We start from the raw sequence: 12594 nt of genomic DNA, 5'->3' as shown, positions 1-12594 counted from the left end.
GACCCTGTCGGTAAAGATGAATCTGGTGAGGCGAGTAGATGAATTAAAGTCCAGCACCTGTCATCTGCAAGTTATGGTGAGCATGGCACACTAAAAACTGAACCAGTGAAAATCAAGCTAAGGGATGATGCTGTCCCATATGCTGTACATACTGCACGCCGTGAACCTTTCCCCATGCTCCAGAAAATTAAAGAGGAACTTAAAAGGATGGAGAGCAACGGGGTCATCGAGCAAGTGACACAACCTACTGAGTAGTGTGCGCCCATGGTCCCAGTCTTGAAAAAGAACACAGCCAAGGCCAGAATCTGTGTTGATCTGACCAAACTGAATAAGTCAGTCAAAAGGGAACGCTACATCCTGCCGACCCCTGATGAAATAACAGCAAAGCTGAGTGGTGCAACAGTGTTTTCCTCCCTGGTTGCTGCCAGTGGGTTCTGGCAAATCCCACTGCATCCAGATAGCTGCAAGCTGACAACGTTTATTACACCGTTCGGGAGGTACTGCTTTAAGAGACTACCTTTCGGCATAACAAGTGCACCAGAGATCTTCCAGCGGAAGATGCTGGAGACTCTGGAGGGACTGGAAGGTGTAGAAGTCTTCATGGACGACATTCTTGTGTATGGGACTTCAATGGAGCAACATGATGCACGGCTCGAGATGGTACTGCAGCGCGTTGAGTCAACAGGCTTGAAACTCAACAAGGATAAATGCTGCCTCAGACAGAGCCAACTACGTTTCCTGGGTCATCTCATCGACCAATCAGGAGTCAGGCCCGACCCTGACAAAGCTGAGGCCATTCGCCAGCTGCCGCCGCCTGAAAATGTGCAAGAGTTAAAAAGATTCCTCGGCATGGTGAACTACCTGGGAAAGTTTGTCCCAGCCCTCGCAACAGTAGGCCAACCATTGTACGAGCTCCTTAAGTTGAAGAACATCTGGACTTGGGGCCACTCACAACAATCAGCCTTTGAGGATATTAAAAGGATGCTGACAAAGGCACCAGTTCTCGCCTTTTATGATCTCACAAGGCCCACAGCCGTGTCTGCCGATGCCAGCAGTTATGGACTGGGAGCTGTGCTGCTCCAACTCCATGGAGAAGAATGGAAGCCGATAGCTTACTGCTACAGGCGTTTATCTGAGGCGGAAACACGCTATGCCCAGATAGAGAAGGAGTGTCTGGCTGGCGTGTGGGCTTGTGAAAAGTTTGAGAAATATTTATGTGGCCTGGATGAGTTCAAACTTGAGACGGATCACAAGCCGTTAGTGCCACTCATCAACAACCGGAGTCTCGACAACGTCCCTTTAAGGTGTCAACGCCTTTTAATGCGGATCATGAGGTATAAACCGGTGGCTAAATATGTGCCGGGGAAAACCCTACTCATAGCTGATGCTTTATCCCGAAGCCCACAGACCTACACAAAAGAAGTGACTGATGCACATAGCGAGGTGGAGTGCTACGTAGCGACAGTGATACAGGGCATCCCTGCATCTCCAAGCAGGATGGAGAGCATCAAAAGAGCCATTGCAACTGACTATGAACTGCAGTCTGTCATCGAACATGTGAGAAGAGGATGGCCAGAATATAGTGGAAATGTCCCACAGACGGTCAGAGAGTACATGAAGGTGAAAAATGAATTATCAGAGGCTGATGGTGTGTTCATACGTGGGAGCAGGATCATCATTCCACAATCAATGGGAGCCGACATTTTGAAAAGAATATATGACGGACATCAGGGGCTAACAAAATGTAGAGACAGGGCAAAGTCGTCAGGTTGGTGGCCAGGACTTTCTACTGAACTGAAAAACATAGTGTTGTCATGTCACAGCTGCCAGGAACAGAAGCGGGCCCAGCAAAAGGAGCCTCTCATCTCTACGCCTCTGCCCGACCGTCCATGGAAAAGGATAGCTCTCGACCTCTGTGAGTACAACAAAAATAACCATCTTATCATCTCTGATTACTACTCACGTTTTCTGGAGGTGCTGCACCTACCATCCACTATCAGCACTCAGGTTATTCAGAGACTCAAAGCAACCTTTGCAAGGTTTGGGATCCCGGATGAGGTGGTGAGTGACAACGGTCCTCAATTCTCCAGCGCAGAATTTCAGGAGCTGGCAAACCAGCTGGACTTCAGACACATCACATCAAGTCCTCACCATCCTCAGGGGAACGGTCATGCGGAAAGAGCAGTGCAGACTGCAAAGAGAATCCTCCGCCAGGAAGATCCACTACTAGCACTCATGTGCTATAGATCAACTCCCTGCACCACCACAGGAGTTAGTCCAGCAGAACTCTTAATGGGGAGAAAGATTAAAACAACACTCCCTACACTGGAGAAGAATCTTCGGCCCAAGTGGCCTAACAGAAGGACTGTAGAACAGAAAGATGCTGGTGAGAAGGCAAAACAAACTTTCTATTACAACCGCCGCCACGGAGCCAGACCTCTTCCACCACTTCAGCCAGGAGACGCAGTCATAGTCAAGTTGGACCAGGAAAAGGCCTGGGTGACACCAGCAGTCGTTTCTAAGGAAAGTGTTACTCCAAGATCCTACATCATCCAGACACCGCAAGGGGCGGAGTTACGGCGGAACCGCCGCCATCTACGGGCGGATCTGTTTTCACAATCTGCACAGGAGACCCCTCCTGCATCTGCTGTGAGCAGGAGAGGCTTCCCAATCTGCGAGCGTCGTCACGCCAGGGACTGTTTCTTCACCTACACGGTCGCCGGGGCAGTTTCGCACCAGGGCCGGACGGCTGTGCAAACCTGTCGACAGGCTGAGCCTATAGCGGAGAAAAGAGACTGTCTTATCTTTCATAGAGCCTTTATTTAAAAAAAAAAAAAAAAAAAAGGGGTGTAAGGCGAAAACATATACATATGTAAGATGACTGTATTCTAATTGTTTGTTATTATTCTAATTGAGAATATTAGAAGGGTTATGGGTCCAGATAATTGCATTTTGAGTTTTGGAAAGGCAGGTTTACAGCTGATTGCACTTTGAGTTTGTTTACGGAAATATTACTGTTAAAGGAGAAATATTTACAGGGTAATTGTGTTTACTAGAGAAGTAACATTGTTACTGTTATACATTTTATGTTTTATAAGGAAGGCTTATTTGACATTTTCTGGCTGGTATTATTGTTTGCCTGGGGTTATTGAAAGTTACTATATGCATCTTGTGTTATTAGAAATAACATAAAAAGGGGGGAGATATCATATACTGATTTATATATAAAGTGATCGTTACGACAGTTTTACGACAGTGATGTTTTACGTGACAGGTACGATGCTTTACGGCTCATTCAGAAAACTCCACGCTTGTCGTATGTTGGTCGTTGTGAGCTGTATGCTGAGAGCTGTTAATAAAGCCAAGTTAAATGAGAGAAGCCTTCCCTCGATCATTCTACACCAAGCAGTAGAGGTAGCGCCCATCCCGAGTCTGGTTTTAACTAAGGGTTCTTCCCGTTAGTCTCGTCCCACCCCTAGTCATCACATAACTTCTGTTGTGATTTGACATAATAATGAATAAAGATTGATTGATTGATTGCTATTACAATTTTAGTCCTTGAGTTCATAGCTATGTGCTTTATTTGTTCACTGCTATCAAGAAATATGACTTTCCTTTGTAGTATGCATGACAGAAGACGCCGCGAGATTTGTGGACTTTGCGGTGTCCGCTGATAATGTAGTGGGCTGGTCTGGACAGAAAATGCCAGGGCTGAATTTTTGTCCCAGTCCACCCCCGAATGATTATGTTAAATAGAATAGAATTGAGCTGAATCTATGTGAACTTGAAGTGAACTGACTTGCCTTTAAAACCGCCCTGCGTCTGTCGTTAGCAGCTGCTTCACAAATAAACTGAACTGATATGATCATGTTGTGGTCACAACAGTTATCCTCATCAAAACTTTTCTTGTTCTCGAAGGCTGAACTCGCCAAAATGCTGCTTTAGAGGTTATATCTGTCACTGGAGACTGACAGTTGGAAACGAACATCGATGAGTGTGACTGTCAAATGATTCCGGTTACCAACCGTTGTGAGACGACACCTTCAAGGCTTGTTTCCTTTTTTTGGAGGATTTCTAGAACTGTTTTTAATTCAAGTATGCCTCTTTTATTGTGAAGGGCTGCATCCTATGGCATTAAGATTAAATCAATTAAGTTTGCAAGTAAACATTTTATAATTCCTAGACTAGGGACCATTTACGTTGCCTGCTAAAGCACCAATCTTACTGGCAAAGTCTTTTTTTTTATTTCATTTATTTAATCCAATAGACTGTCTGATGGTACATAAAGAAATAAACAATAATAGCAAAAACGACGATGTGTTGAATGTTTAAAATCTACCATGTTTATTTCTTTAAACTTCTGATACTGAAATAGAAATCAAAGATAATTATCAGTCTCTACAACTGAAGATTCCAAGCAGCCAGATTTTGATCCTTGATGGTACTGTTTAGGATCAGCTCTCTTGACCAGGACCGGGACCAGGACCAGGACAGGGACTGGCACCCAGGCTATCGGACGGGGATCCGATCAAAGTGGAAGTTCACGCTGTGAATGCAGTCAACCAGCATCATCAAAGAGATGTCATCAAACACATTCCAGCAGAGGAACACAGCGTTCTGAGAAAAGAGACACCAGATATCATCAGTTTGACGGGCCACCGACGAACAGCAGATTTCCCATGAGACTTTGTGCCCGGCGGCGATCCCACACAGACAGGAAGAGCTGAGAGACAATTTGGATGGGTGGGAGGGGAGGAAAGGTAAATTATTATAAAATTGACACTGACTGCTGCATGATGGGTAATTCTTCACTGGAGGTCTCCATCATCAGGATTTCCTAGCAGCCTATAAAAAGCTTCTGTAGGTTACCAGATACAAGAACATTTTCTAAGCATCCACAGTACATTTATTTATTCTTGAAATAAAAAATAGTTGAAATAATACTAAAATATCAAGAAATAAAAAACAGCCTTTTTTCAGTTGTTTTACATAGCAGGAGCTAAGAAAAGCAATCAGATCCTAAGTACAATGAGATGGACAACAACATATGACATGGTTGACTCTTATTGGCTTATGCTGCAGGGGGGCACCGACATGATCCGCTGGGCGGTGCCTCTCACCCTTCTTCTCCTCTCCTTTTTCCTGCCTCTCTTCTCCATTATCATTTTAATTTATTATAAATATCTCATAGCTATCATTTTTGTCCATCGTTCCTGTAGTTTCTTGTGCCGGCCCCCCTTTTTTGTCTTTTGTGCATGTTTGCAGGCTGGAGCCTCGGGAGCTGCGTTCTGGCCTGTGTTCCCGGCCCCCTCCATCCCCGGTCATCCCGTTGCTGCTTCCACCTGCCTACGTGGATGTCTGCTGTTGCTGCTTCCGCCTGCCTGCACCCCCCCCCCCCCCCCCCGGTCATCCCGCTGCTGCTTCCACATGACTGGTGTGTGCTGCTGACGCCCCCCCCCCCCCCACCTCTGGTCATCCCGCTGTTGCTTCCACCTGCCTGCTGTGTGCTGCTGGCGTCCCTGACTCCCCCGGTCTGGCCTTCGGCAGGAGGGTCCCTCCTTATGAGCCTGGTCCTGCTCAAGGTTTCTTCCCTCCTAAAGGGGAGTTTTTCCTTGCCACTGTTTGGCTTAAGGCTTTTCTCCCACTATGGGAGTTTTTACCTGCCATTGTTTATATAATAATTGCTCGGGGGTTTATGTTTATGTTTATGTTTATGTTTATGTTCATGTTCTGGATCTCTGGAAAGCGTCTAGAGATAACATCTGTTGTATTAGACGCTATATAAATAAAATTGAATTGAATTGAATTGAATTATTTCATAAAAAAAAGATGAGGGTAGAGTGCAGAAACAGAGTGTGGGAACAAGTCCAGCTCAAGACTGATCAATTTAATTCAATTCAATTTTATTTATATAGCGTCTATTACAAAAGAGTTGTCTCTAGGATCTTTCCAGAGACCCAGAACATCACACTTAATGTTAACATCACAGTTATGTTTATTACATAAACATAACATAAACAATTGCAGGTGAAAAACTCCCCTAGTGGGAGGAAAATCTTAAGCCAAACAGTGGCAAGGAAAAACTCCCCTTTAAGAGGGAAGAAACCTTGAGCAGGACCTGGATGATAAGGGGGGACCCTCCTGCTGAAGACCAGCTGGACAGAGCAGGAAAAGAGAAAAAAGATAGAGAGAATGAATAACAGAGAGAGGAAATACACATACACAATGGCTAACTGGTGCAATACAGGGATGACTATGTAAGCAGATGTAGACAGCAGACACTGAGGTGGTCAGAGGGGGGATGGGGGCAGGCCAGGCTCTTACCAGACATCGATAATGACAGGTTGAAGAAAGCAGTAGGATGATCAGATGGTGGGACTGCAGGTCAGCATGCAGCTCTTGAAGCTCTGGCCTGCAAACATGCACAGAAGAGAAAAAGAGAGGACAGACCAGCACAACAAACTACAGTACTTAATAATATTATATAATAATATAATAATTAATAAACGAGAAAGGAAGAGAAGGAGAGGAGAGAAGGAGGGGTGATGGGCACCACTCAGTGGATCATGTCGGTGCCCCCCTGCAGCATAGGCCTATAGCAGCATCTACCACAAAGCTATGTTTGAGACTAACTACTATAGTCTTGTTCTATAGCTGCAGCTATGACTACTGACTCTAACACACTTTACAATAACTAGAGGTTTACTAAACACTAACTAAAGGTTTACTGAATGCTAACTAGAGGTTTACTAACACTAACTATAGGCTTTACTAAACAGAAAGGTTTTAAGTTTAGTTTTAAAGGTGGAGGTGGTGTCAGCCTCCTTAACCCAGATTGGAAGTTGGTTCCATAGTAATGGTGCCTGATAGCAGAACGCCCGCCCTCCAAATCTACATTTGGATACTCTAGGAACTACGAGTAAACCTGCACTCTGAGAACGGAGAACTCTGCCAGGAACATAAGGCACTATCAGGTCTCGCAAATATCGCGGGGCTAAGCCGTTTTGGGCTTTATACACAAGTAATAAAATTTAGAATTAGATTAGATTGAATTTTACAGGTAGCCAATGGAGTGAAGCTAACACTGAAGAGACGTTGTCTCTCTTGATAATTCCTGTCAGCACTTGCGCTGCTGCATTTTGGATCAGCTGGAGTCTATTCAGCAAATTACTTGGACATCCTGCTAATAACACATTACAGTAATCTAGTCTAGAAAATATGAACGCATGAACTAGTTTTTCTGCATCACTCTGTGAGAGGATGTTCCTTTATCTTTGTGATATTATGGAGAGGGAAAAATGCTACTTTACAAACCTCATTAATATAGCAATGCTTCTCACAGTTGTACTGGAAGCCATCGCAACACCATCTAATCCCTTCCTAAAATGGCTTGGACCAAAAATGCTAACATCTGTTTTATTGAAATTTAGAAGCAAAAAATATCCAGACATCCAGTCCTTGATGTCCTTAAGACATGCCTGAAGTTTAGCTAACGGTTCTGTTTCATCTGGCTTCATACACAAATAGAGCTGCGTATCATCAGCAATGACCGTTACAGACCAAGGACCATTACGTCGCCCGGATCAGCGTCACCGGGGCCCCTCCCTGGAGCCAGGCCTGGGGTTGGGGCTCGTAGGCGTCTTTGCCAGTGGGACCCGGACGGGCTCAGCCCGAAATGGCGATGTGGGCCCGCCTTCCCATAGGCCCACCACCCGCAGGAAGGACCGTGAGAAGCCAGTGCAATGTGAACTGGGTAGCAGTCGTGGCGGGGCCTCGACGACCCAATCCGTGGACCAAAACCCTCTCAGTAGGGACATGGAATGTAGGGACATGGAATGTCAACTCGCTGGGGGGTGTGCGTGAGGTTGAGAGATACCGACTAGAGATAGTCGGGCTCACCTCCACACATAGCTTGGGCTCTGGAACCCAGCTCCCTGAAAGGGGCTGGACCCTCCACTACTCTGGAGTTGCCCAGGGTGAGAGGCGGTGGGCTGGTGTGGTCTTGTTCATAGCCCCTCAGCTCAGTCGCCAGGTGTTGGAGTTTACCCCGGTGAATGAGAGCATCGCTTCCCTGCGCCTTTGGGTTGGGAAAAGGTCTCTCACTGTTGTTTATGCCTACGGGCCGAACAGCAGTGCGGAGTACCCGGCCTTCTAGGACTCCCTGGGAGGGGTACTTGATGGTGCTCCAACTGGGGACTCCATTGTTCTACTGGGGGACTTCAACGCTCACGTGGGCAATGACAGTCATACCTGGATACCAGGCGTGATTGGGAGGAACGGCCTCCCCGATCTGAACCCGAACAGTGCTTTGTTGTTGGACTTCTGTGCTAGCCACGGTTTGTCCATAACGAACACCATGTTCCGGCATAAGGGTGTCCATCAGTGCACGTGGCACCAGGACACCCTAGGCCGGAGGTCAATGATCGACTTTGTTGTCGTTTCATCTGACCTTCGGCCGCATGTCTTGGACACTCAGGTGAAGACAGGGGCTGAGCTGTCAACTGATCACCACCTGGTGGTGAGTTGGATGCGCTGGTGGAGGAGGAGGTCGGACAGACCGGGCAGACCCAAACGGATTGTGAGGGTCTGTTGGGAACGTCTGGCTCAGCCCTCTGTCAGGGACATCTTCAACTCCCACCTCAGAGAGAGCTTCTCTCAGATCCCGGGGGAGGCAGGGGACATCGAGTCTGAGTCGACCATGTTTTCTGCCTCCATTGTCGACGCGGCGGCTCGAAGTTGTGGACGCAAGGTCTCCGGTGCCTGTCGTGGCAGCAATCCTAGAACCCGGTGGTGGTAGCCGGAAGGAAAGGAGGCCTACCCTGCTATGTATACCCTCTGGGACTCCTGACGCAGTAGATAGGTACCTGCAGGCCAAGCGAGCCGCAGCTCGGGCAGTCCTGGAGGCAAAAACTCAGGTCTGGGAGGAGTTCGGTGAGGCCATGGAAGAAGACTTTTGGTCGGCCTCGAGGAAATTCTGGCGAACCGTTCGGCGCCTCAGAAGGGGGAAGCAGTACTCTGCGGGCACCATTTACAATGCGGGTGGGGAGCTGTCGGCAGTGGAAGGAATAGTTCGAGGATCTCCTCAACCCGACTGACATGCCTTCCATTGAGGAAGCAGAGGGTGGGGACTCGGGGACGTGCTCATCCATCACCCAAGCCCAGGTCACTGAGGTGGTTCGTAAGCTCCTCAGTGGCAGGGCACCGGGGGTGGATGAGATTCGCACTGAGTACCTCAAGTCTCTGGATTTCGTGGGGCTGTCTTGGTTGACACGCCTCTGCGACATTGCATGGAGGAAGGGGACAGTACCGCTGGAGTGGCAAACCGGGGTGGTGGTCCCTCTTTTCAAAAAGGGAGATGGTGTTCCAACTATAGGGGGATCACACTTCTCAGCCTCCCCGGGAAAGTCTACGCCAGGGTACTGGAGAGGAGAATACGGCCGATAGTTGAACCTCGGATTCAGGAGGAACAATGCGGTTTTCGTCCCGGTCATGGAACATTGGACTAGCTCTATACCCTCCGCAGGGTGCTCGAGGGTTCATGGGAATTTGCCCAACCAGTCTACATGTGCTTTGTGGATCTGGAGAAGGCATTTGACTGTGTCCCTCGTGACATTCTGTGGGAGATCAGTGAGTATGGAGTCCGGGGCCCTCTATTAAGGGCTGTCCGGTCTCTGTATGATCGGAGCAGGAGTCTGGTTCGCATTGCCGGCAGTAAGTCAGACTTGTTCCCAGTGCATGTTGGACTCCGGCAGGGCTGCCCTTTGTCCCTTTGTCCTGTTCATAATTTTTATGGACAGGATTTCTAGGCGCAGCCAGGGGCCGGAGGGGATCCGGTTCGGGAACCTCCAACCTGTTGGCTTCATCGGACTGGGACCTTCAGCATGTTCTGGGGCGGTTTGAGGCCGAGTGCGACGCGGCAGGGATGAGAATCAGCACCTCCAAAACCGAGGCCATGGCTCTCCACCGGGAAAGGGTGGCATGCCTTCTCCGGGTGGGTGGAGAAGTCCTGCCTCAGGTGGAGGAGTTCAAGTATCTCGGGGTCTTGTTCACGAGTGAGGGAATGATGGAGCGTGAGATTGACAGACGGATCGGTGCAGCGTCCGCAGTTATGCGGCCAGTGTACCAGACCGTCGTGGTGAAGAAGGAGCTGAGTCGAAAGGTGAATCTCTCGATTTACCGGTCAATCTACGCACCTACCCTCACCTATGGTCATGAACTGGTCGCGGATACAAGCGGCCGAGATGAGTTTCCTCCGCAGGGTGGCTGGACGCTCCCTTAGAGATGAGTTTCCTCCACAGGGTGGCTGGACGCTCCCTTAGAGATAGGGTGAGGAGTTCGGTCACCGGGAGGAGCTCGGAGTCGAGCCGCTGCTCCTTCACATTGAGAGGAGTCAACTGAGGTGGCTTGGGCATCTGTATCGGATCCTCCTGGACGCCTCCCTAGGGAGGTGTTCCAGGCATGTCCCACCGGGAGGAGACCCCGGGGAAGACCCAGGACACGCTGGAGAGACTATGTCTCTCGGCTGGCCTGGGAACGCCTCGGACTCCCCTCGGAAGAGCTGAAGGAAGAGCTGGAGGAAGAGCTGGAGGTAGAGCTGGAGGAAGAGCTGGAGGAAGAGCTGGAGGAAGTGTCTGGGGTGAAGGAAGTCTGGGCATCTCTGCTGAGACTGCTTCCCCCGCGACCCGGTTCTGGATAAGCGGCGGAAAATGGATGGATGGATGGATCATCAACATAGCAATGAAAGTGTATGCCGTGATTCTGGATTATACTTCCCAATGGCTGCATGTATAAACTGAACAAGATTGGCCCTAGCACTGAACCCTGCGGAACACCATAACAGACCCTTGACTGTTCTGAAGAAACCTCATGTACATGAACAAACTGGAACCTGTCAGATAGATATGATTTAAACCAACGTAGAGCTGTCCCTTTAATCCCAACAACATGCTCTAACCTGTGCAGTAGAATACCATGATCTACAGCAGGGGTGTCCAAAGTCAGTCCCCGAGGGCCAGTGTCCTGCATGTTTTAGATGTGTCCCTTTTTTTTATCAAACCGTGATACCAGGAGCTTGGTCATCCACAGAACTATCCAGACTTTGATGACAAGGTGGTGACGACCGTTAATTAGAATCAGGTGTGATGATGCAGGGAAACAACTAAAACATGCAGGAGAGCGGCCCTCGAGGACCGACTTTGGACACCCCTGATCTACAGTGTCAAAAGCAGCACTGAGGTCCAGTAGAACCAGTATGGACACTAATCCCTTATCTGAGGCCATAAGAAGGTAATTAGTGACTCGAACCAGTGCTGTCTCTATGATGCATTCTCAACCCTGACTGAAAAACCTCCAACAGATCATTTCTATACAAATGGTCACAAAACTGACTTGCGACTACTTTTTCCAGAATTTTAGATCCAAATGCAAGGTTGGAAATTGGTCTATAATGATCTAAAATGTCTGGGTCAAGAGAAGGTTTTCTAAGTAAAGGTTTAATTGCTGCAACTTTGAAAACCTGTGGTACATATCCTAAGCTTAGGGATCAGTTGATCTGGTCCAGTAGTAGTCGTGCCAGAAAGAACGTTTTTGAATAGTCAGGTCGGGATGGGGTTTAACATACACATGGTTGATTTAGCTCTATTGACGAGTGAGGTCAGCTTAGGGAGGTCTATAGGATCAAAACAGTCTAGAGTCAAGTCAGAGCCTAGGAAGTCACTAAAGCTGAAGAAATGCCCACAACCGACTGGTTGATTTCTTCTCTAATTCTCATGATTTTACTGTTAAAGAAGTTCATGAATTGCTGCCTGACAATTATCCCAAGCTTGTTGAGTCACTGATTGGAAGCACCTGCTGCTGGCTGAGTAGCCGGCTGCTGGATGACTCGGTGTGAACACCAGAATGCCACCGAAAAAAAGCCAGACACCGGAGGAGTTTGATGAAATTGTCACGATTCAGACAGACTACCAGAGGACCACAATTGCGTCACACAAGAAGGTGTATTAATCCTTCAGGGGAAAGGGAAGTTGGGAGTGAATGAGGGCTTCAGGGGGTCCAGGGGGTCCCGGGGGTTCAGGGGGTCCACGGTGTTCAGGGGGTCCACGGTGTTCAGGGGGTCCAGGGTGTCCACGGTGTTCAGGGGGTCCACGGTGTTCAGGGGGTCCAGGGTGTTCAGGGGGTTCAGGGGGTTCAGGGGGTCTGTGTGTGTGTGTTCCCCCGGCAGCGATCACGGGAGCTGGAGGATCCGGGCAGTCCTGGGGGAAACACACACACAACAGAACAGGTGAAAACGGAGCAGTAGTGCAGTCGAGGGCAAAGCAGAAATCGTAGTCGGGGGCAGAAGGCAGGTCAACATTACCGGGGCAGGAGATCAGAGTTGGGGTGGAATCCAAGTCCGGGTCACAGATGGGAGTCAGAGAGGCAAGCAGACAGGCAGGGTTCCGGTGCAGGTTTGCAGACGATCTGACAAGGGAGAGCTGAAAGACAGGGCTTTAAATACTGGGAGAGGTTAAGTGGAGAATGCAATACAGCTGTGCAGGTAAATCAGAGCAGAGTGGGGGCAGGTGGAGCTAATTGGATAGAGGGTCAACGGGTGGA

The 12594-nt window shown here is 48.6% G+C and overlaps 1 protein-coding gene across 1 annotated transcript in view; it reads left to right on the top strand.

The window, feature by feature from the left end:
- The first annotated feature begins 264 nt into the window (after positions 1-264).
- The window catches only part of LOC133423729 (uncharacterized protein K02A2.6-like), a 36565-nt gene continuing 24235 nt past the window's right edge, over positions 265-12594 (top strand). Inside the window, exon 1 of the mRNA XM_061714043.1 lies at positions 265-2797. Coding sequence (XP_061570027.1) covers positions 265-2797 — 2533 coding nt within the window. The remainder of the gene's footprint in view (positions 2798-12594) is intronic.

Source organism: Cololabis saira, chromosome 22 (genome assembly GCF_033807715.1).
Source record: "Cololabis saira isolate AMF1-May2022 chromosome 22, fColSai1.1, whole genome shotgun sequence".
NCBI lineage: Eukaryota > Metazoa > Chordata > Actinopteri > Beloniformes > Belonidae > Cololabis > Cololabis saira.
Note: the sequence above shows the minus strand (reverse complement) of the source record. Positions and strands in the feature narration are given on the sequence as shown.